The sequence below is a fragment of the Argiope bruennichi genome, chromosome X2 (genome assembly GCF_947563725.1).
Source record: "Argiope bruennichi chromosome X2, qqArgBrue1.1, whole genome shotgun sequence".
NCBI lineage: Eukaryota > Metazoa > Arthropoda > Arachnida > Araneae > Araneidae > Argiope > Argiope bruennichi.
This window is the reverse complement of record NC_079163.1, coordinates 93975019-94000837: the sequence shown is the minus strand read 5'-3', so window position 1 is coordinate 94000837 and position 25819 is coordinate 93975019. Positions and strand designations below refer to the sequence as shown.

Below are 25819 nucleotides of genomic sequence, written 5' to 3'. Positions count from 1 at the left end.
GAGTGCATGCTTCAAAATGCCTTAAACCAAACTTTCATTCAGTTTTTGTGAACGGTATGATAGCTGGGAACTTATATATTCGGAGAATGTTTATTATAATCACCTTGTATTCTGAGCTGTAAAACTCTAATAGATTAATAAAGATGAATGGTAGCAAGTCAGTAATGAACTGTGTGAAAAATCAATGCTTACTATGAAACTTCGGATGATGATTTTTATAAATATTTTCTTGTCAACAAGATTATTAAATATTTGTTTCTAAATAAATGTTTTGATTTTATTTTGATTGCTTTAAAGTTTTTATTACAGTTGAAAGAGTATTTTTAGGTATAGTGCTTTTGTATTTGTAATAAAATGCTTACACATAGTATTGCTATTTTTAATTAACATTTCAGTTTTATAATTATTATAAAATACATTTGTTTTCTGATTTTAAATATGTTATCAATTTAAAAAAAATTCTATCTAATCAAAAAGTTTTTATGAGCGGTGCATAATGATTTGTGCGTTATAATTCTAGATTATCTCAGAATATTTTCTTTTAAATAATTTTCATATTAAATAATTTTTCTATTTCTGCTATTTGGAACTTTCATATTCTCAGCATGTGTGCAGAATTTATATTGTATACTATTTACGTTATCGTGTTATTTATTAACATCCGTATTCGCAAAACTTGCATTATTTGCGTTGTACAAATCATAATTCACAAAGTAATAATACCATAATAATTAAGAAGTTTGTATCGATTTTGAAACTAAAAACGTCAAAACAATATAATCTGTATTATCAGTATCTATAATAAATTCAAAATAATATATTTAATGTGCAATAAACTGATATGTTTCTTACACTTGTTATAAAATATGTTGCATACAGCAATGGTGTAACAAGGATAACTGGCGTCCTGAGCATATGATAATCTTTCTCCCCTCCCCCTTCCTACTCGTCGTAAGTGGCTTACGAATAATGCTCTGGGAATGGTGTTATTTTTCTTCCACTTATCGTATTTATCATTGAAAAATGATATAAATTCACTAAATTTGTTAACATAGTATCCGCATTCGGGGCATCTGGATTTTCTATGCCCCCCCCCCTCGTCACTACGTCACTGCCTTGTAATGGAGATATAGGAAACATCCTATGCAATTAATTAGAGAGTTACGGATGTTCTTTTTGTGATATAAATTAACTTGTATTTATAAATTATCTTATTATTTTTTATAATGTAAAAAAGTGTTATTTAATAGGGTGTTAAAACTATCCATTTCTAGCCACAAAAGTTATCCAAAATTTATAAATAATCTCATCATATTTTATAATTAGGAAAATAAAGGGTTCAATGCAGTAATCATATGATTTATGTATGGGGAAACTTTGAAGGTTTGACACTCAGAATCAGCACTGACTTGAAACTTTGCGAGCTTCTGTTTGGAATGATGCTATTTCACAGAATCATAATACAAAAGGAAGAATTTTTTTTTATGCTCATTTTATGACAGAGTGAGCCTCATATCGGACAATGCTCGAAACTCGCCGCATATGTAATCCGAAGTATTGTTTCATTCCTACTGTGAAGACCTTCTCTCTAAATCATCTGTCACAGCTACTCAAAGATTGCTTCAAGTTGAAATGGAGCTTCTGTGACCTTAGACCCGATTTTTTAGATGATTGAATCTACGTTGTGCTCACTTGATTTAGAATACACTGTCGGTAATATTTTACTTTATTTTTTGTACTATGTGCTCAAAATAGTCAATGCTGAAATACCAAGAAATTTAAGGTTGAAGAAAAAATTTTCTTCTTCTGTTTTATCTGAGCAAATCGCTTGAAAGAATATTATTGACGAAGAAAATGCGTTTGTATGTTTCTTAGTAGTTTTGTTTCTGTTATGACTTCTGTTTGAAAATTTATTTCTAAATATAATTATCCGTTATCGGGCAATTAATTTTGTCCTGGGCCAAAGTGTATATGGTTGTATTTGAATTTTTGAAATTTAAGTTAGAATGAAGTAATATATGAATGGACATTCAGAACTTCCAATTTAGATTACTTTTTTCAGTTTGTACTGTCTAAAACAAATAAAGTACCGTAAACGTCAGTAAATGGTATTAGGGTGTAGACTATTGATTTCTTACCTGTGGCTTGATTTGTCTGACGATCTTCATGGTGGAAAAAATCGAGCCAGAAGAAAATGAAAGAACTTCTTATTCTGTATGGCCAAGAATTCTCGCAATGTTTGCTTCCTTTGCTCTTGTTGCAATAGTATTCACAGCAGTAGCATTTCTTAATGTTACTCCTGTGACTCCAAAAGCTGATATGCCGCATATTATATTCATTTTAGCTGATGATTTGGTAAGTGAAATCAATTTCTTTATTTTGATATTTGAAAATTTTAAAACATCTCTATTTTTGTTTATTATGATGATTATTATGTTTTGTTATTTTATAATTTTTTTATACTTTGTTACTTTCCTACAGTTTATTTATATAGTTTTCTAGTGTATTTCTGATTTTCTATCATTCATACTTAATATAAAGTCTCTTTATTCGGTTTATTCCATACATTTTTTGCATTTATTTCATAAATCATAACTGTAAAATATATTTTATTTTACATTATAATTTATGAAAATTTTATAAAGTTAAGAGAAAATTTAACTTAATGAAATTCCATAATTAAATTTTGTAAAAGGTTGTTAAATTAATTAATTAAATATGAATAATGAAGCTTTCAAAGGTACAAAAATAATTCTGAGGAAACTAGAAATGATAATAAATTAAAATAAGACTCATAAATTTTTTTATTTTCCAGTAATTTCTATAATTGTCAGTAAAATTTAGGTCAAAACAATAAGAAATATTGAATTATTTGTAGTTCTAATAATGAAAATATTATTTTCTACAATGGAATTCAGTCTTATTTTATATTTATTCATGAAATGTAAGAATATTTTCTTACTCATGAATTTACTTAATCAAATACATTTAATGAAATAAAAATTAATGTAATAAAATTCCATAATTAATTTCGGTAGAATTTTGGGTATTAAAATATTTTATTGTAAATATAATTAATAAAATTGTTGAGGACGTGAAAAGAATTCTGATGTTATCCGGTGAAGATAATAGCTTTATATATATGCACATATATAGACTTTTATTCTTCGATTCAGTAAAATTTTTTGAACCTACATTATGTAAGATTTGTATTAAATAATCAAAAGTATTGAATTATTTCTAACAGTGTAATTATTGTTGCACACATTTAATTCAGTTTTAATTTATACTTATTGATGCAGTATAGGAATTCAAGAGATAGTACTTTATGTAACTATTATAAGGAAACGTATTCAAAGCTTCTTCCCCCCCCCTCCAAGATTATCAGTAAATTAGCCTTCTACAGGTGGAAAAATGAAGAGTCGATTTTCATTTAATAACATATTTAAAAGGTTTTATTTTGATGATAAAACTGTGCTCTTAAACAAGTTTAGAGAAGATTTTGTTGCACAGTTTTAAAAAGTACTAATTAACTATTATAAAAAAATAGATAATTAATAATATTTTTATTTTAAGAATTTCTTATTAATGCATTTATTTTGAGGAACTAAATGCGTATGTAAGTATGAAAGAATTAAAACAATCATAAGGAAAATATAAACAACCAGTCATTTAAAATCTGAAATTCGTTATAAAAATGTAATTTTAATTATATTTAAAATAATTTGTGAGTACATTTAGAAAAAAAATATAGAATTTAGCACATTATAAAAGTTTATGAAAAGGTTTTATTTCTTTTTTTATTTCTTTGCGAATGTAAATGAATTTTTTAATACATCTAGAAATATATAGAATTTATCATATTGTAAAAATTACGAAATTTTTTTTTCCCTTGAAAAATTACGAATGCCCCAAAAGAATCAAGGAAAGGACTACAATAGCGCGAGAGATATAGCAAGATTTTTGATAGAAAGTAATTATTTTTATTATTTTTTATTTTAATTTTTATATGAAGAAGAAAACTGAAAATTTTTATATCGTACGAAAATTCATGAACAAAAAAATGTTTATATTTTTTCCTTTGCTTCACGAATGCCTAGAAAAAGTCGAGGAAATGAAGTCCTTAGTCAATGAGAAATGACGAAATTTACATTCGAAGGAATCAAGAGAGTATATGGATGTCACGCTTTCTTTTAAAGTTCTTTATTGTTGTTTCTCAATCCATCTGAAACATTTTACTGCTACGCTCTTATAAAATTTTATCATGTTGTCCTTCATATCTATTTTAAAATAAGACCTTGTTATTGTTTTCTTCGGAACTTATCAAATTCCGAAAAAGTAAAAGAAAAATAGCCTTTAAATTTGCTCACTTAAAACTCTCTGTCTCTCTCTCTCTATATATATATATGAAATGAAAATGTAGGCGTTGTTTTAAAATAAAATATCCATTTATTTAGAATTATTTCAAACGCGTTAGAAAATGTCTAACTCAGTTTATTAGTCTTCAACTTATCTTTATCATTTACAATACAAGTTGTTAGTTTTCGGGTGATATTTGTATATCTGTCCCTATGTGTACATGGGAATACAATAACTTAAGAGCGTGAATAGATAGATAGATGAAAATTTTGCATGTGGCTTTATCACTAGGATCGTAAATGTGTATAGAATTTCTTACCGTATCGGCCAATGGGTTGACTGTTTATAGATTTGTGTATTCGTGTGTATGTGACATGATAACTCGAAAAAGTACAAAGCTAGATAAATGAAATTTAGTGTGTCATCTCGAACACAAAATTTGGTGAGCTATATCATGTTTTGATAATAAGATTTTTTTTATCTATATCAAGTTTTGATAATCGGTTAGAGGTAAAATGCACACACATTCAGTTTTCTTTATTTTATTTTGAAGCAAGACATACCATATTTTATCTATATATTTCGTGTATATTATCATATTGTGCAATACATGCGCGATAGTCATAGGGAGAACATTTCCACTTGTCATTGCTGAATCTTCAGTGGATTTGGCAGCAAATACGAATAATCCAATCTTCAAAATGATTGTAATTAAAATTATCTGCGACTTTGAAGTGAAATGATGTATCCTCTTCTTTTGGAAATCTGACATATGTGATAATAAATATTTGGTAACGTTCTCTTTGACGGCAGTTTTTATTCTGGAATCATTTCCTTCTTCTTCTTTTTTAAAAATAGAACTTAAATTAGATCATTTTTAATAGCTTATTTTTGATAATTAATAGCTTAATTTTTCCCTTATAATTTAGAAGGGGAAAAAAACCCTAGCTAGAATGAATGAATTGTTTGAATTTTCTTGCTGAACATTCGGATTTTTTATTGAAAGTTTTTTAAGTGTTATATGGCATTATGTTGATGAAGAGTACCACTCTAATTATTAAAATATGCCCAATATTGACGTATCGGGCGTAGTTTTTTAATCTAATATTTTGTTGCAATTAGCTCAATTGTTCACATTATTTCTATTTGATAAGCATTTGGCTGGAATTTAAAAATTCAAAATATATAATATCATGCATATTTCGACAAATATCAGAATAACAAGCACTTTTCCCGTGTAATTGTTCATCGAATTTCAATCTGAAGATTGTTCTAGAAGATTCAAGTGTAATGAGCAAAGAGGCAGCCCTTCTTTTCAAGCATGTTTATTTATGAAATAATATTGTTGTTCTCTAATTTTTTATCCTCATGACCTGATTTGGGTACGTGATGACTTCTACTTAATATCCAGTGCATACATCATATCTAAGCCAAATTTATGTATGTTCACCACAGGCTGTCGCATTTTCAGGAACAGTTTATCTTTTTCGAAATGTAGAAGGCAACTTTTGAAATTTTTTACTGTCTTGCATGTCGAAATCAATAATATTTCCGGGTGAAAATGTTTCTCTTTTTTTGCCATAAATTCATGATAATGGATTAATTATGTCAATGCATCAGTGCATTCCTATATCAAATATGAAGGACTCTGGACCAGAATTAATAAGTTGTAATACATATAATTATGTATCATGTAGTATATACGTAAATAAAATAAAATTGCACCCAGGTCATATTTAAAGTATGGTTTGACGTCGATATAATGAGATTTAATAATCATTTTGGTTGAATCTTCTTTAATTAATTACTCCTTATTGCTTTTCACACTCATGAAGAATATTGCATTTTCCAGGAAAAAAATTAGTTTAAACATATCAAAGTTTTCTTTCGAAGGATATTTTGCGATGTATGTTATAATAATATAATATATATAATTTGAACTGCTTTCAAAAGAAGAGAAAGCCAACTCCTGTTCGCCAGCCTCTGTACCATACCAGTGTTTGACCTTCGACGTCAAATTTAAGTATCTTAAGAACCCCACACGGGTGTGTTAAGGAAAAAGTAAAATCGGATTTCGATCGCATCTCGTGCCGACAACTTACCTCTACACCACTGGAAACTAAGTGAAGCTGAAATTTGTTATTTTATACACATTAATTGATGTGGCAGCAGAAACGGGTTGCATTCCTTTATTTCTGTAAAATATCTGTTTCAAAATCAGGACATTGCATAAAATGACTGCATAACATTAATAAATGATGTTTCGACTTACTGAAAATCGATCGGAAAGAAATTTTTCTGGATTTTTTTTTTTTTTTTATCTGAAGGAACTTTATATCAAGTTTGGTTGGAAATGGTTACAATGCTACCTAGATTTACTCTCTTCCTTTCAAGAATTTTCCTCCGTTTTAATGGAATAAAATTAGGAGAGTAAGGAAATAATTACTTTTACATATTCGTGTATTGTAAACATAAGCTGCTACTTCTATTCGTTACTTCCTTCTTACTTATGCAAAGAATATTTACAAGAATTTTCTCCATGCCATATATTTCTTAGACTATATGGAAATTAAATATTTGTGTTTTTGCTACTATTGTACATATGGTTTTCATCAGAAGTTTTCTATCCCACTTCAATTATTATTTATGAACAGAAATTTTGGGAAATTTTGATAAATTATTCTCAGCGATATTTATTGCTTCATTTTCATATCAAATATTTTTTTCTCTTTGAATATTTAACGTGGACAGGAGTTCTATCATACTTTAAATTAATTTAGTTTTTGTTTAGAATAGCAGCACAACATCAAGGCTATTTTGGGATGGATCTCTTTATTGATCAGATGACGAAGCCGACATTTAAGTCAACATTTTCTTTCCACTTTTTCACCTCATACTAGCAGATGGACTTTAGTCTTTGACTTCAAATTTAACGTGCGCCAGCCCCACTTATATGGCGAACTATTGGTGAATTTCGAGCCTAGAATTTTCTAATTCGAAACCTGGACAAATAGCACACTCTGTCATAAATTAAATGTCATTCTTTCTGTCATTTCCACAAAAATTCACCTTTTCACAAATTTCACTCTAATATTTAATGAGTGTAACAGATAATTAGAGATTAAGAAAATTACTTTTCAATATTTAATATATACACTGAGGTGACAAAAATCATGAATACCTCTTAATAACGTGTCGGACCTCCTTTTTCCGGCGAAGTGCAGCATCTCGACGTGTCATGGGCTCAATAAGTCGCTGAAATTCCCCTGTACAAAAATTGAGCCATAGTGTCTCGATAGACTTCAATAATCGTGAAAGTGTTGCCGGTGCAAGATTTTGTGCGTCAACTGATTTTTCGATTACGTTCCATAAATGTTCTATGGGATTCATGTTGGGCGGTCTAGGTGTTCAAATCATTCGCTAAAATTGTCCAGAAAGTTCTTTAAACCAAATGCTAATAGCTGTGACCCGGTGAATTGGGTACGTGAAGCCCATGAATGGATGCAAATGATCTCCAAATAGCTGAACATATCCGTTTCCTATCAATCATCGGTTCAGTTGGACAATAGGACCCAGTCCATTCCATGTAAAAACAGCCCACACCATTATGAAATCACCACTAGCTTGCACACTTCCTTCTAGACAACTTGGGTCCATGGCTTCGTGGGGTCTGTGCCACACTCGAATTCTTACCAGCAGCTCTTACCAACTGAAATCGTGACTCATCTGACCAAGCCACGGTTTTCCAATCATCTAAGGTCCAACCGATATGCTCATGAGTCCAGCAGAGGAGATGCATGCGATGTCGTGCTGTTAGTAAAGGCACTCAAGTCAGTCTTCTGCTGCCATAGCTCATTAAAGCCAAATTTCGTCGTCTCACTGTCCTGACGGACACGTCCGTCATACGTCCCACATTTATTACTACGATTATCTCTGGCAGGGTTTTGCAAGCAGGGATTATCTCTGGCAAGTCTGTTAACACTGACAATTCTACGCACACGTCGCTGGTCTCGGTCATTAAATGCATGCGGTCGGCCACTGCGTTGTCCATGGTGGGAAGTTATGCCTGAAATTAAGTTTCTGGGCATGCTCTTGACACTGTGGATTTCGGAAGGCTAAATTCCCAAAAGATTTACGAATGTTCCATTTGTCCAGCTCCAACTTTCATTCCGCCTTCAAATCATATCAGAAACCTTTTCACATGATTCGCTTGAATATAAAAGAAAGCTTTGCCAATACATTGCCCATTTATACATTTTGTACGTGATGCTGTTGTTATCTGTATATTTACATATTGCTATTCGTTGACTTTTGTCGCCTTAAAGTATTTTTGTTGTTAAATGTTGAAAGTGCTAAAATGCTTGTAGCTATTCACAGTTATTTTTATAGATATGTTTAGTATTTGTCTTTACTTCAGGATGCGTATCTCCTAGCAAAATGAGTTACCGTTTTAGTTAACAGCATTGTTGGATTTAGATATTTTGTAGCCTCAGGCAGTGTACATTATTATGCCCCTTATTTAATAACTGGTCAAATTTCAGAAGTTTATTAACTTAATCAATATGTCAATCCTTTAGTTTTGTTTAATTTTTTTTTGCTTTAATAGTTTTGTAAAATTGCGTGTTTTTTTAATGTAATTATGAGGAAAATGCATAAAGTTATGAAATTCTTGAAAAATTAATCATAATTATTAATTATAATTTCCTTATTTGCGATGAAAAATATAATAGATCATAAGGAAATACTAAATTTCATGCAAAAATATCGTTAAAAATCCTTATCTTGGTCTATCAACGGAACATAACCATTTAAATGAATAATTAACATATAATATTTTATAAACAATTAATTAACCTTACTTCAGTTTATTCAGTAATGAATCAATTTTTTAGGACAAATTAAAAAAAAAAAGAAAAATATTGGAAGTTCTTAGAGATATTTTTTGATGCGAAATTTTTGTGTTATTTACAGAATAAAGAAAAAATAATTGACTAATCATCTATCAGATGTTCAATATATAAACTTCAATTATTATGTAATATTATATATTACGAATGGAAAATAATGATACGCATGGTCTTTCATAATTTTTCACTTTCAAAGAATTACACATATCGCTTTCACATGCACATACAATTACACATACCGCACTAAAATGATGATGTCACATCTGGCCACAAAGGAATTATATTTAAAACATGAAAAACAACTATACACGCATGACGTATAATACTTACAAATAGTTTGAAAAACATAATTGATAATAGTTCAAAATGACCACTTTGTATATCAGGTATGATTAGGCACAAAAGATCTTTGCATTTCAATGCTAAAATATAAACAATCAAATGATGTCCTTTTTATTTATTATGCTTTTCATTACATTTGTATGAATGTAACTGTAAACAAAATTCCTTGTTCGTTACATTCTTGCACAATGCACACTGAAATATTTTATATGTGCTATTTTTCTTTTCATGTTTTTGCTGTGTATCTTTGCACATACAAAAATTTCTTACCTTAACTGAATGCATTAATACAAATAAACGTACAAAGAATAGACTAACTCCTATGCTCAAAGAATCCGAAGTGATTTTCATTTCATATACCGTTTTAAGATATTGAAATTAAAAAAAAATCACTTCAATTATGTTCTGGAGAAAAACTCTTGATTTTTATTTTTCGTCACAGAAACAATTCATGCAACTTAAGATCAAAATTTATATATAGATCTTGAGAAATTTTAAAAAGTGGTTTATGAGTTTAACTGAACTGAACTGAACTTTGAAAATAATATTTATATTTTTAAAACCAATTTTCATATAGAAAATGGGCCATTATATTAAAATAAAAACGATATCTTTATTTAATTTACATAAAGGTTTAAGATATATTATTTAAAAAGTAACATTATATATAGAGATAAATGAAAATAATTATACAGAAGGCAGTTATTAAGATTCTATAAAATTACACTCCTTATTAATGCTGCGAAGTTACGAAGATAAAAGATGTTTTAAGCATTTTCTTTTACGGTTGGAGAATTAAGAAATTTTTAATTTTATATTTTTTTCTGATTTTTTTTTGTGCATTTTTTTCGGGGTAAGTTTATAAAAGAAAAGATAAACATATTAGAAACAAACAGAAAATATTATTAATTAGTTTTTAATGGATAGACTTAATTTTCAAAAATGAATACATTATATTAAGTTTTGAAGTCATTATGAAAGCTAATTATATTTTTAATTGCAGAAAAATGTATTTAAAAATTAATTTTTCATCTTTCAATTAATTAAATTTTTGTATTTCAGACATAAAATTGCAATAATCATTAATAATTTTTGTAAATATTTTTCTTTATAATAATAAACAATTTTCCCGACGCTAAGCCACTGTTTATTTTTGAACCGTATTTATGTAATTTGTTTATGAGTTGAATAGAAAAATGATTTTTGACTTTAAATATAAATTACGATCATTCAGTTAAAAACAATAATTATGATTAATTTAAATAGGTAAATATCTTTGTTACTTTAACTAAAATACGTAATAAATAAATTGATTTCTGATTGATTATTATATTATTCGTCGTTAATTTTTAAAAAGTTAATGTATAAAAGCTGCACTGCTTTGCAAAAGGTTAATTGATTTTTTTTTATTTTAACAATAATACATACGATAATGAGCTAGATTTTATCTTATTAATTAATGCATCCTTTCGAGCTAATCGTCAGATTATAAATTCTCATTTTTTATTGGACGATTCTTTAATTATTTAGTCTTTTTTTTTCCCTTCTTTTTTTAAGGGATGGAACGACGTGAGCTTCCACGGATCTCCTCAAATCCCCACTCCGAATATTGATGCTTTAGCTGCCAGTGGAATAGTCCTCAATAATTACTATACCCATCCCCAATGCACTCCCTCGAGAGGAGCTTTGATGTCCGGAAAATATGCCAATCGATTAGGTAAGAGTAATCTCTATGCTAAATAGGGAAAAAAAAAAAGATTACTTCGAAAACTTTTTAAATGAATTTTGTTTTTTACATTATACATTACTAGGAATTGTTGTTCCTATCATGCAGGATTAAAATGTCTTAATGAAATGGTATCTGCTTATTTAATCAGAACATGTTTTTTTTTTCTAATTTTTTCCACCGATGTTTTTCTTTATTTATTTCAATCATTTTCATAAATTATTGTAAGAAAGAAATTGAAAATAATTTTGGGGAAACTTTGAATTAAAACTTTTAATTAAAGGGGAAATTAATTAATGGATTAAGCATTGTGATTGTTTAATTACAATTTCTTAACTCTTTACATCAGATCAAAAATCTGGTAAGTATTTAATTTAATTAATTAATTTTTAGATTATTCAAAAGGAGTGAGATGAATTCTATAAAAGGTAAGCGAATGTTCAAATAATCATTAGAGCTCAGTGTAGGCTGACGCGCTTGCTACTGTAATTGCTTCGAAGTTCATTTTCAGAAAATTATAGCAATGTCCTTTGACCAACAAACGAGTTATTAGCTATTAATTGATTACACGATAAGCTCACTTGAAGGAAATTGGCAAGTAGTGTTTTACAGAAGAAAAAGATAAAAAAGATAAATTAAAGCTACTATATACGATATACGAATCATAATTTATCTAATCACGATTCAAAATCACGAAACGCGTTCTTGGCAGACCTCGTATGCTTTCAAATGGACTGTAAACATATAATTTATTTAGAAAATTAATTTAGAATCATTTACTTTATAATATTAAAAAAAGATAACAGGACAAATAAATAAATAATATCAAATAAAAATGAGTAACATGTATTACTTTTTCTAACTTTGTATATTTCGAAGCAGTTTTCGTATTATTTTAATACCAAATTTGGAAAAAAAGCAGAAATGATAAATAGATAAAAAAAAAACTATTGAAACTGGCTAACAGTACTTTAAAAAGTGAATACATTTCTGAAAAATGCAGCAAAAGGCACATTGGCATCGAAAATAATTTAATTGCGATTATTGTTATGATAATAAAACAGTTTTTTACGGTCATTTTGAATTTAAAATTTATTTTTTTAACTATCATAAAGTAATAGACCAACAGTCTGTGTAAAAATAATCCAAAATAAGAATGGCGAAATCAAGTTATAATCATACACTCCAAATAAATTCCAGAGATTTCAATTTTCTTTCTCATAATTAACATATTATTCCTGTAGAAACATTCAAAAAACAATTATTAATTTTCTGCAAAAAGAGGTTGGTTCAAATAATTTTCTTCGTTAATTCTTGACTGATTCCCTAAATGCCCTCGTTAACGAATTTTGTGCGTTCAAACATATTTTTTCACATAGTTGAGATCAAATCATAGAGCGAAAAAAAGAGGGGTGGGATGGGGTGGAGAGAGAGATTTGGATTTGATGCATATGATTATGTCTTAACAAATATAAAATGCTTCTTTTTGAGATTTAATCTAAAAAAATAAAAATAAAAGACAAAAACATCTCTGCAATTTAGTTTGTATATGATCTCACCTTTAATGGGAAAAATGAATTTTAATTTTTATACCATTTACATCCCATTAATGCTCGAATATAAATTCTTAAATCCTCACTAATCTAATTCAACAGTTTGTTTATTTTTTATAAAAGCATTTTGACTAATTAGACTTTTGAAGTTACGATCTCTTCTTTTGCATTTCATTTGCGTACTATTTTTTCTTTTAAACCTCATTTTCTTTGCAAAGGTATGCTTTTGATAAACCGCTACTTCTTCCATAAAACAGTGAAGAAAATCATTCTGTTTATTTTATAGTGTATTTATTACATGAATTAACATTCCATATCTGCTCGAGCAAGTCGTATTCAATTAATGGATTTTTTTTTTGCAAGAAAAGCAATTAGTTGACAGTTCTTTGGATGAAAGAATTTTGCTTCCCATGCCATGATCAACGAAATTATTTTTTACGTAGGTATGAAAAAGAAGTAGAAGAGTGTCATAAAATACATCTTAATTATATATCCAGCATCTTGAAGTAACAAAAGAACATATTTTCTCTGACAGCCTTACACTTATATGATCTTACACATGCAAAAGACCTTGAGAGCGAGCTTTTTATTTCTTTTTGTTTATTGGACAAAGATAGGGTAAAACATCCAAAAATAAGCGCATAAGTCATACGCAGAAAGGTGTGAAAGTTTCCTGCCAAATATGGAGGCATTTTTTGATAAGTGATGTTTGAATAAGTTCTTGAATTTATCATGAGAAATGCATTTATCTTAAAAAATTAATGGTGTGAAATGCCTTATTCCGAAATGTCTCTTAAGATATACTTACAATTTAAAGAGTTTTCGATGCTGAAATATAAACAGAATAAGTTCTTGTTCTCAATATGAAGTAGTAATTTAGCATTGAGTTTCCATTTATTCCACTTTCCATAATATTTGTTTAGAGACAGAATTGGTATACTGTTTTTTTTTTCACTTTTTTTGAGGCAGTAATTACAAAGTTATTGCTTTTACATGTCAAACGACATGTTCTCATAGCTCTTTAGTGTGGTCAGAGTTGAATCGAAATTTCTATATGGAAAATATATAATAGATAATTCAATAAACTGCTACCTAGACCACATTTAGAAACTTTCTAAAAACTCATTTTTAAGGTGTTTCAATTTAATATGAAAGTTATTGGCATTTAAGGGTTGAGATTTGGAAAAAATGGCATTAAATATTTTTATAAAGCAAAACGTTAATTTATGAAATCACATTGTATAAAGTACGTACATAAACATAGATTGCTCAATGATTGAATAAAGTGTTACTATAAAAAAAGAGGGATTCTTCTATTTAATACATTTTGGATAGTGTTCATTTAGCAGCTTTATTTGAAAACCTGAAAGTAAGGAGAGCTTTTAATTGAGAAAAGCATTTATAAATAATGTCATAAGTGTGTCTCAGCCTTTTCAATATTATAACCATTTTATGAATTCTGTAGATAGCGTTGCTTTATGTAATCTCTAAATATGATGTTTGATGATACTTGCTTGAAGACGTTTATCTCTATAGGCTTGCACCATGGAGATCTGAGACCTGCAGAAGCTTCTGGTCTGCCTCTGAATGTTGCTATTTTGCCCGAATACTTGAAGAAATTGGGTTACAACAATCATATGATAGGGAAGGTTTGTTAAAAGGCATTTTCTTTTCTTTCAGGTAAAATTAAAATGGTTTCCCAGAGTAAAAAAGGCCTTTTTCTATCATTTAAGTAGAGAAATTTTTTTAATTGCTCATTACTTTCTTAAATAGGTTAGAGTTTGCTTTTAGATTTGCTGCATTCAGTTGTTTTTGAACTTAACTAGTGAATTTATAACCTGCGTGTTTTTACTTCGAGTGCTAATGGTAAATTTTATACCCAATTATAGTGATTTTATACCTAATGGTGCATTATAAATGCTATTTATAAAAAATGAAGGAGGGAATGTTATCATCTACATTTCTTAATTAACCATAATCTCAAACAAAGACAAAAGTAGTAATTTAATTTAAATTGGAACAAAATAAGTGGAAATAAAATTAATGACTCATATTTAAATGAATAGAATATTTTTTAAAAAAAGATTGAATTAAGTAAAGATGCACTGATTCTTATAGCTACCTTGGATAAGCACCTGTAATTTATGTTCATGATCTGTATAAAAACCTACATTATTCATTTATGTAGGAGCTCATGATTTCTGTAACAGTGCCTTTTTAGGAAGCTAGTACAATTTCTAAGAATATACGAAATAACAATTTCTTAGTATATTTTTATAGAAAATAAGACTGCATATTTTTTTTATGTGAAAAAGGCCATGTAGTTATTCCACCATCATTATTGCTAGGACACCGTCATCATTATTGCTAAGTTCCGTCATAATTTAATTAATTTTTAATCAAGAGTATTTCAAATTAAGATTTTAATTAAGAACAGTTTTAGACTTCATTTCTCAAACTATCATCTGTAGGTTTTTTTATGTTCTGCTTTATTATTAATACGAGTTATTTACTAATATAGCTTACATAAGTAAAAATTCATATAAGCAACAGCTCGCATTTTAACTGATTAAAAATTCATCTGAGAAATTTTGTCTTTAAGTACGTGGCAGAGGAATTTTTAAATGGTGTATAAAATTTTGGTTTTGAAAAAAGAGACACGAGATGAGTTATTCCTTTTTTTAGTGGCACCTAGGCTATCACAAAAAAAGATACTTACCTACAAGTCGTGGATTTGATTCTTTTTTCGGCTTTCTGAACGATAACATTGACTTCTACGACTATACTTCCTTCTATGAAGAAAAAACGCTTCCAGAAAAGGTAAGAAAATTTTGTTTTCCATTTTTTAAAGACTTCTTAGCTTAAAGCTAAGAAAGAATACCTCTTATCTATAATCTTAGTCCTTATCAACTATGTATAGATAATTTCGATCAAAATCATCGTTTATATTAGTATAGCTTTAACAGAAAATCTAAGTCTATTGTTTGTAATTATAATGCATATTTTGGTCGAACATTACAAAATCACTCGAAATAAAGTATCATTTTAGATGATCCTAACAATGCTTCATAGAAGAGGCATCCTTAATTAGCCATCAATCTGATTAATGGCTAACGGATTATGATGGCTAGTGAATTATGATGTAAACAGGTATTCCACAATGATATAGAGTCTATATTTGACTGTGAAACTAATTTTGTTTAAGAGAAGTAAAATTGAATAGAATTATCCCTTTATATTCTATTTCTGGTTATTTGTGTAATATTTTTACTTACTTTTGTTTAACTTTGCTAGCTTTGTGTTTATAAAGATGGAATCTTATTATCGATTTTTCATTGACTTACGTTACCCTCGCGTATTCTCGATGACAGCATACTATTTAAATTTTTTTTCAGATCTTAAATACCAATAAAAAAATTTATTTAATGAAATTTTGAATCAGTCTGAACGGAACCGATTGAAAGAATTTGGGGGCAAATTGGTTTCAAAATTTCTTATTTATAATAAAGAATTATAATTAAATATTAAAAGGTAAAAATAATTAAAATAAAAAATTCCCCTTTTTAGTATACTAATTAAAGAGTCTTTTATAGATTATTTTTATTAAATTTATTTTCCTGCTGTTTTAATATTCTTTGTTTGATACTTCAAGTTTCTTAGCGCAGTATGACTGAGGCTCCATTTTTTTTTCAATCTAATTATTTCAGGAGCCCTCTAGGGAATGCTTGATCATTTTTAATAATTGATCATATCAGTGCGCGATTCATCTCGTTTTCATATTAGAAGTTGCTCTAGAATTTTTTCTTCATATTTGATATTATTTATTGCAATGAGAATCTGTACCTTATACTTTTGTGTTTGTACATAGCATTTATTTGTATTTGCATTTTTTTTTTGTGTTGTTCTGTGGTTTTTTTTCTTCTCATTTTTCTTTTTGTTCCCATTTCTAATTTTTCGTTAATATTTTTATTATTTTTTGTCTGAATTTTGTAATCAAAAACAAACTGTAAGTCTGTTAATGTAAAAGAGCACAAGTTTTTAGTTTATCTCTGATGGTTTGCTTTATAAGCCAAAGCTACTTCCCATTTTTTATTTCAAATAGCTCATTGATTTCGGCTTTCTTTTGGGAATATTAAAATCCCCTAACCAAATTTCAATCAATAAATGTTAGACGTCGAACAATAGTCACAGGGATGGATAGGGCAGGAGCGTCTTTTCATGTCTCCCCCACTTCATGCCCATTATACTGTTTAAATAACCGGAGGGTTTTAGTTGCAGGGGCATGAAGCGGTTTTAAGTGTAACTTATACTCATACCGTACATGTTCTAACAGATCATAGTAAATCAGAGAAAAATTATGTTACAATAACAATATTTTTTACTATTTTCTAATTTTTTTTGCATTTCTGGCGATCTACAGAGGTGGTAAAACAGATATCCAAGAATGTTTTAAAAACAAATGCTATATGTTAAAATTTTTCTGTTATTTTAAACACTCTACACAATATATATATGCTTAAAAGTATCGATTTCATATTAAACAAAAACAATTGCATCTTAATAGTCTTCTTCTCTCCCAATGTTATTTATAGTAGAAAATATTGTAACATATTTTCTCACATATCATCTAGTTCAATAAAGTTTCTTATCTCAATATAGAACAATGATAGTTCAGCAGCTGTTGAAGTTGGTGAGAATTCTATTATACCACCAGAGGCAGAAGCAGAGACGTCAGGAAATGTAGGTAAATTTATTTAAGAATGTAATCAATATTTATAACATATTTTATTATTTAAATGTCATTGTTTGTGTTACTAAAACATTCAATTGTCATAAAGAATATTTCGTTGTCAATTTTCTTGCATCAGAAAAGAAGGCAAAATTTCTACTTTTCTTTGAAGGATTATTGAGAAATTTTAAGATGTGTTTATAGAAAACTACTCACTATGGGGATCTTTGTTGATTTTATTTTACGAGCAATGATAAGTTTATAACTTACAGCCTCATTTTTCTGTAATTCAGGTTCCTATATTTAATATTAAATAATACTATTTTCCTAAAAATATCTTACCATGGTCATGATAAATTTTAAAATAATTTTATTAAAAATAGTTTTGTTATTCAATAATTTTATTTCATCGAAAATAACTCATTTTAACTTTGGTATGCTTCCTTAATACAATCAAATTTCCCCTGAATTCTCATTCAGAAAAATTCTTATGCAGCGGAATTATGGCGAACAGATGACGTTATTTTTCTTAAAATAAATCAAAGCATTCTCTTCGCTTCAATCGTAAAAGTTTATTTTAGCGATTTAGTTGTTGTATTTCCAGTTGAAACTATTCTTTTGCCTTGAGACTAAGCATTAAATTTCCATCGAAAAAATTTAAATAGTTCAAAGAAATTTCTATTCTTTTTCCTTTGATTATTAAACATCATAAATGAAATATCGGTTTTAATTTAAACTAAGAATAGACGCACAGCTGTTTTTTACAGAATTCAAGCAATTCTAGCTGTTTTTTATCTTTTTTTTCAGATTAACTTAAAATTTTTCTTTCCATTTGTATATTTTTACAGATTTTGAAACCGAAATAATTTTAAGATAAGAGTAAACTTGAAAGAAATTTTGCTGAACTTGTGGTAAATAATTTTTATGTTAAATTCTTTTCTTTCAGATTAAAAAGTTATTTGGAATTGATCTCATGGAAAATGAAGAAGTTATTAGAGATTTTAGAGGAGAATATGCTACAAATGTATTCACAGATAGAGCTCTTGGTATCATCGAGGAACACAATGTTACGAAGGTCTAAAATTTTTAAAAATTATTTCTTTTATTTCTATTATAATTATGGTTAAAAATGGTCTTCAATTTTTGCAAATGAATTTTTCTAATCTTACTTCTAAAAAAAATTAATTAAAGAAATCTCAGAATCCACAAGAAAAAAAGATTGGTTTGAGAATTGTAATTAAAATTAATATATGGATTAAAATGTATAACATTAGTATTTGTTTGATTTTTGAGTTGATTTTCGATAAATTATGGAAACCAAAGAAGGAAATTTCTATTGAAATTTTAATAGTTTCCATAATCCATAATTTTTTATTAATTTTTAAGAAGATTTACCAATCATAATTCGAAAACTTCACAAATAAACTTTCATCGATATTGATACAATTTCTTTGAAGAAAGAAATTTATAAAAAGAATCACTATAAGTCAACTCAACATAAGTGTTCTTTAATTCTTTATTCCATTACAGAATAATTTTGTTGCTTTCAGTTTGAAATTTATGTTTTGCTAAATTTCATTGAATATAAAATTGAAATATGTAAATTAGTGAAATACATTTATGATTATAATCTTTTCCTACTTTATTTTTAATATTCAAATAATTTATATTGTGTTATCTATATTTTTTTCTGTATTTTTATATAATCAAGATATTTAAAAATGAGTAGTTGAATATTTTAAGATTTTAATTGCATTTCTCTTTTATAGCCTCTTTTTCTCTTTGTATCACATGCAGCTTCACACACTGGAAATAAGTTTTTCCCACTCCAATCACCACCTGAACTGTATGAAAGAAACAATCATATTAAATCATCGGATAGAAGAATTTACGCAGGTGAATATCATTTGATGTTTAACACGTTTACGGAAAACTACGAGATAATTTGTGTTGGTTATGTTTCTTCTAAATAAATTTGGTAGTTAATGAGTTAAAATAGATAAAAGAATTTATTCGAGTGGATATCATCTTGAAATTCAACATGTTGACTTCAAACTACGAGTTAGTTTGTGTTTGTTAGATTTCTTATAAAGACACTGGGTCTACGAGACGAGTTAAAATAGTTGGGAATTGTTACATTTTTTACAATACATTATTATGGAAGATGTCAACTCTAATTCGAGGATCAGAGGATAGCTAGTTGCTAAACCATTAAAAATAAACATATACTTTCAATTGGAAAACTATGTTTAAAATGACCTTCTGATGCAATGAATTATATTTTATGTTCTTTTGGTTAACATATGTAATGCTAAAAAAAGAACGAATTTTTGTACAATCGTTCGTTCTCACTAGTAGTGAAATATTTTCGATACATCAGCATTTTAAAAGAAAAAAATTTTCCACTTCTTTGACTGAAAATGACCTAGTTATGAAGTTTTCAGTATCACTTTTTTAAAACATTTTGTTGGCCACCTCGAAGAAAATTCATCATCTAATATTGAGCACTTTCGCTAAGTGGCAATTGATTGGCTAAGAATAACGAAGTTCAAAGTTTCACAATTCGATCAATTTGGACACAGAAACGGGAGATAATTTTGCTTTAAATGTTAGTCTGTCAAGAATATTTTTTTAAATATGACCAATAGGGTCGGGGATATTATATATTTTAACATCGGGATTTCAATACTACATTTATTGACTCAAACAGCATAAAATATAATTCTTAATGGCATTTAGAGCACTTTTCCCAGGTAGAAGTGCATATCTATTTTAGTGGTTTAAGAATTAAATGTGGGCCATGATTATAATAGACACCCTGTATATTTGATTATGTTTTACATATTAAAATTATTTTTTATTTCGATTCCAAGTAGATTACGCAAACAAACTTCCAAGTTAGACAGGAACTGTTGTCGGAATTTACTTCAAACTAATAATAGAAAATTTTATAATTAATGTAAATGACTTCATTGTATCATCATAGCTTAGCAGTTGTTTAAAAACAGATGTTCAAGTTTCTGTTCGTTTTTAGAGGTGATCAAGTATACAAGTATCGAGCATTTTAAAAATTATCTGACAGATTGATTATACGACTGATTAATTAGACTGCTATTCCTTTTTGAAATTGCACAAAAGCTATGGGTTAGCGATACTTGCATTTTTATTCTGATGGCAAGGACAATACTTCATTAATCATCTTGCCCTCGGAAATATTACACCATATAGGGGATCTATCATAAATCTTCTAAAGTTGTTTTAAATTTTAATTTCATTGGTTTTTTTCGGCATGCTAACGAAATTTATTGAAGATTATTAAACGACCATTGATTCACCATTAAAAAATAATAATTAGATTCTGAAATTTTAAAGCATCGATTTTTAAAAAGAGGCCTCGTTCCTGCTTTCTGCGTGTATAGATTATTCTCTCTATGAGATTTTAAAGAAATATTTTTTTAAAACTTTTTATTTTTCGTAATTTTCAGGTATGATTACAGCTTTAGATGATTCTGTTGGCAAAATATTTGAAGCTCTGAATCAAAAGGACATGTTGAAAAAAACCGTTATCGTAATTAGCTCAGATAATGGTGGAGCTGCCCAGCCTGGCTCGGGATCTAATTGGCCACTTAGAGGAAGTAAGTTTTCATTATGGGAAGGAGGAGTAAGATCCGTAGGAGTAGTTTGGAGTCCTTTGTTGGGATTAAAGAGACCGAAAGTTTCTATGCAGTTGATGCACATAACAGACTGGTTGCCAACATTTTATTCTGCAGCAGGTAAGAACATACTTAACAATAGTTTTTTTAAAATTAAATTGCTTACAAAATTTCTTCATAAATAAAATGGAATTTATTATCTGAAATTTTTTTCAAGTATAAAATTTTAAAGACTGCATTTGTAACTTCAGAATAATTTATTTTTGAAATTCTTTCAGATATTTTACACAAATTTAGAAAAAATATTTTTAATTTTGTATTTAGAATAAATACAAAATTTTTAGAAATAATAATATACCTACACATATTATTCTGTTCTGCTGAGGGTATTTTGGAAGATTATAGCTTTACAAGAACGTGAAGTTGTACTTAATATGTTGGAAGTCCATTAAAAAGGAAAATAAATTCAATTCAGTATATTAAACGTGCAAATGAGTGAGACGATCATGTACATATCATATAGATGAACTCAGTAAAAGTAAACAAATTCAAGTATACAAAATATTTTAAAAATATGTTTATTAGCCCCAAAGATATAGATACAAAATTGGCAGTGCCTTTCTTATAAATTTTTCTTATTGTCTGAAAACAGTATAGGTCTGATTAGTGGGATCAATAATGAGAAAAATTATCAAGGCAGTTCACAAACCATTGAAGAATAAATTAATAATAAAAATGAAAATGATATTCACGAAAATGAAATTAATAAATGATTAATAAAGTAAATCATTTTCAGTTATCATCTAAAATAAATCGTACATTCTAAGGGTGCTTTAGAAGTTAGTTTAACTGTTCTGCTCAGGTTATCAACTACTAATGATAATCTTACTTCTAACTTAATAAACACTACATTCAATTTCAAGAATATTATCCTCGAATGAAAAGTGAACAAAATTAAAGATTAAGAATCTGCTGTTTCTAAATAATCTGCATATAGTAGTCAAGAATACAAAAGTGTTATGATTCCAAAATTATAAGCTCTCATTTATTTGGAAAAACAAGCGAATCCTTCTCATATTTTAAATTTTAATACGAAAATCTTAATTGTTATCCTTTATTAACGATGGCAAAATATTTTTGCTATTATAGACATGTTGAGAGAGAGAGAAATACAATGTATATATATATATATATATATATATATATATATATATATATATATATATATATATATATATATATATATATATATATATATATATATATATATATATATATATATATATAATATATATATATAATATATATATATAAATTTTGCCAAAACCATTCAGCGGAATTCTTCCCTAAATTAAGAGGAAAGTAAGTTAACAAATGAATATTGGCTAAAAATTTCTATTTATGTTAATAGTAATTCTATGTTATTCTATAAAATAGTATGCTATTTTAGAAATAAGATACGCCCTATAATGATTGTTTTTAAATAACGATTTGTATAAGAATTTTGAGTTTGTATTTTGTGCTAAATTTTGATGTTTTTTTATGAGTTATTTTGTAAAAAGTAAAATAAATTTATTTAAATTGATTGATGAGCATCTTTTCTCTTAATTTGTTGCCTTTTCTCATCTTTGAAGTGCTTTTCATTATGTAATTTCTAAATACATTGAATTGTTTTAAAAAAATCCCGCATTTGAATTAAAATTTACATTTGTTGAGGAACAGCAAAGAATATAACATTTTGTATGTTGCTTCCTATTATATAAAGATAATGACGTGGAAGTCGAAACTGATATAAAGTCGGCTACAGTTGATACGTTTATCCATTTTATAACAAAACTTTTATTCAAGGTTTTAACAAATTTTTTGAAATTAATGTTAAATATATTTTAAAGCCGTAGGAAAGGCTTAGATGAAACAAACAAATGCTTTTTATTTTCTCTTTCTTCAAATCAGTATTTGAAACGTTATATTCCAGGTGGAGATGCTGACGATTTGGGGGATATAGATGGTAAGAACATGTGGTCACTTTTAAAGGGAGAAAGGCAAAAATCCCCTAGGGAAGAAGTTCTTCTCAATATTGATCCTATATCTGGCATTGGAGGTCTCAGGAAAGGAGATATGAAGATACTTGTAAGTGATTTTCCTGTTGATGGTAGCGACTGGTATGGACCTACAGGTTTAGAAGATAGCAACGTTACAAATTCTTTTGATGAGTGGATATGGAAAAATGGAAGTCTCGTCAAAGATATTTTAATAGAAAGAGGCCAGTGGTTTCTCACTGAAAATAATACGTGGAGACAAGAAGCAGCAATCATATGTGGCGAAAATTTTTTGCCAGTCTCAGGGAAATGTGATTTTGCATATGGACCGTGTTTATACAATATTACCGATGACCCTTGTGAATATAAAAACATCGCCAATCTTTATCCTGATGTAAGTATATTACTAATTCTGAAAAAAAATCTTTTCTTTATTATAATAACATTGCACTTCCAAGCTGAAAAAATAATTTTATGCATAGGTTTCGAAACTGGTTAAAGTTACACCTATCAATTTTTATCAATATATATGCTAATTAATCGATATATTTTTATGATCATTGGAAAGAAAATCTAGATTTCAACTGCCTATAATTTATTAGTAAATGCATCAAATTTGTTTTATTGATTCGATTCATTACCACCGAAAGCAGTTTACTAACTTAAAGTCAAAAATTTAGGAAACATACCATGAGAAAACACACACATGTTGACGATTATAAATCTTCCTGATTTAAGATAAATGGATATAATACATCTTTGTTATAATTCTCTTTTACACATTCATTGCAAGAAAGAGGGGATTTTATGGAGAATTCATTTAGAAATCTTTTGAGACAGTTGTTCAATTAAAAGTGTTCCTAAATGTCTTTAAAAAATCTCAAGATAAAGGTAAATTAGACTGGAACAATTTTGAAATATAACGATTCCTAAATGAATGAAGATAGAAAGATGCTATTTGGAAATGAAACCGGGCACTTTTTCACGAAACCAAAAATTATAGGCGGTGTAATTTATAATTGAAATTCCCAGATAGTCTGTGATTGACGGAGTGATGCGTTGCATAAACTGAGACATTTTTCTGAATAACGTTTAGCAAATGATCAAGGAGCAGTCTATCATTCCATTATAGTTGTCAGAGCAGAAACCACATTTTTGCAAAATTAAAAACCATTACTGAGGGTACGAAAGAGCGAGGAATATAAAGACTAATTACTGTTGCAAATATGGTTCTTGCGTTGATTGACAAAAAGCTTCTAAATGGAGGGCGATATATAAAATGTTTACAAGCAGTTTATCCAATAATTGCCTTATAAAAAAGCGGCTTGTGTAATGAAATTGTGGGTGTTCTATAACTTTTAACCATCACTGCACAGGGATGCATATTGTATCAGTTACAATTTCCCTCTCCCATTAATTTTGAGTTGTTTAATATTTAATTAATAAACTTATAACACTTTTTACTTCTGATAACTATTTTAATAATTGATATTCAAGAAATATTTAAGCTTGAAATTTGTTTTTTAGTTTCTTCTGCATTCCAATCTTTACGAAGATTCGCATAATTGCTATTGAACGCTAAAATGATAGTGTAATGCAGGATTTCAAATTTTTTCGTGGTATAAACAATAAATAAATATAATCAAATGCAGTTTAGTTTAATTATTAAAAAATACTGGAAAATAATATCCATTCATACTTTTCAGGGAAAAGAACAAAAACTTTTACGTTGATACTTGAAAATGGTTTTATCCAACGGAATCAAATCAGCCACATATGTTCTATCCACGTTCTTACAGTTTATCTCAGAAAATATTTTATTCTCTGTCTTATGTTAAAAAGCGAAGTTCAGACTCTGATGTAGTAACAGGAATTAAAACAAGCATTAATTTATTCTATTACATCTATCTGAAGCTGCAAGCGACATTTTAAAACTAAAATACACTTAGTAGCATTCTTAAAGAAGTTTTGTTCCCCGAAGCTAAATGTGTTTTATTTGAAGTCGAAACTTTTTAAACTATGAACAACGAATTAAAATAAGATTGGGTTTCATATCTATTATTTTTGGCAAATGACAACTTTCTATCCTTTATCGATTGTGAATCATTGATCTTTAAATTCGGTACAGATTTCCTAACAAAATTGAATTTATGTTAGGAAGTGATAAAATATGCAAATGTAATGTTATATCTTCTATTTCAGGTCGTAGAAAATATGCTGAATCGCTTACGAGATTTAAATGCTACTTCACTGCCAGTTCAAACGAAAGAGCTTGACCCCATGGGGGATCCAGTTTGCCACAACTTTGCTCATGTCCCTTGGATGGACGAAGAAGCTGTTAACTGCCCGCTTTCTTAATGAATATCTACATTAAGAAAAAGAATTTGTTTAAATTTACTGACATTTACGAAAGATCAAATATATTGGAAATTAAGATGGTATCTTCATTTTAATGAAAAGAAGTCATATTATTCATTTAAAATTATCTTTTCTCAAAATAAATGCATATAG

General features: G+C 28.0%; 1 protein-coding gene across 1 annotated transcript; it reads left to right on the top strand.

Moving 5' to 3' along the window:
* Positions 1–1557: 1557 nt before the first annotated feature.
* On the top strand, positions 1558–25805 carry LOC129960292 (arylsulfatase B-like). Its single transcript, XM_056073605.1, has 10 exons — positions 1558–2355; positions 11166–11325; positions 14424–14536; positions 15573–15707; positions 17547–17627; positions 18563–18691; positions 19386–19512; positions 21102–21389; positions 23245–23702; positions 25511–25805. Exons 1-10 carry the CDS (start codon positions 2167–2169, stop codon positions 25664–25666), a joined length of 1836 nt encoding a protein of 611 aa, XP_055929580.1. The 5' UTR covers positions 1558–2166; the 3' UTR covers positions 25667–25805.
* The last annotated feature ends 14 nt before the right edge of the window (positions 25806–25819 follow it).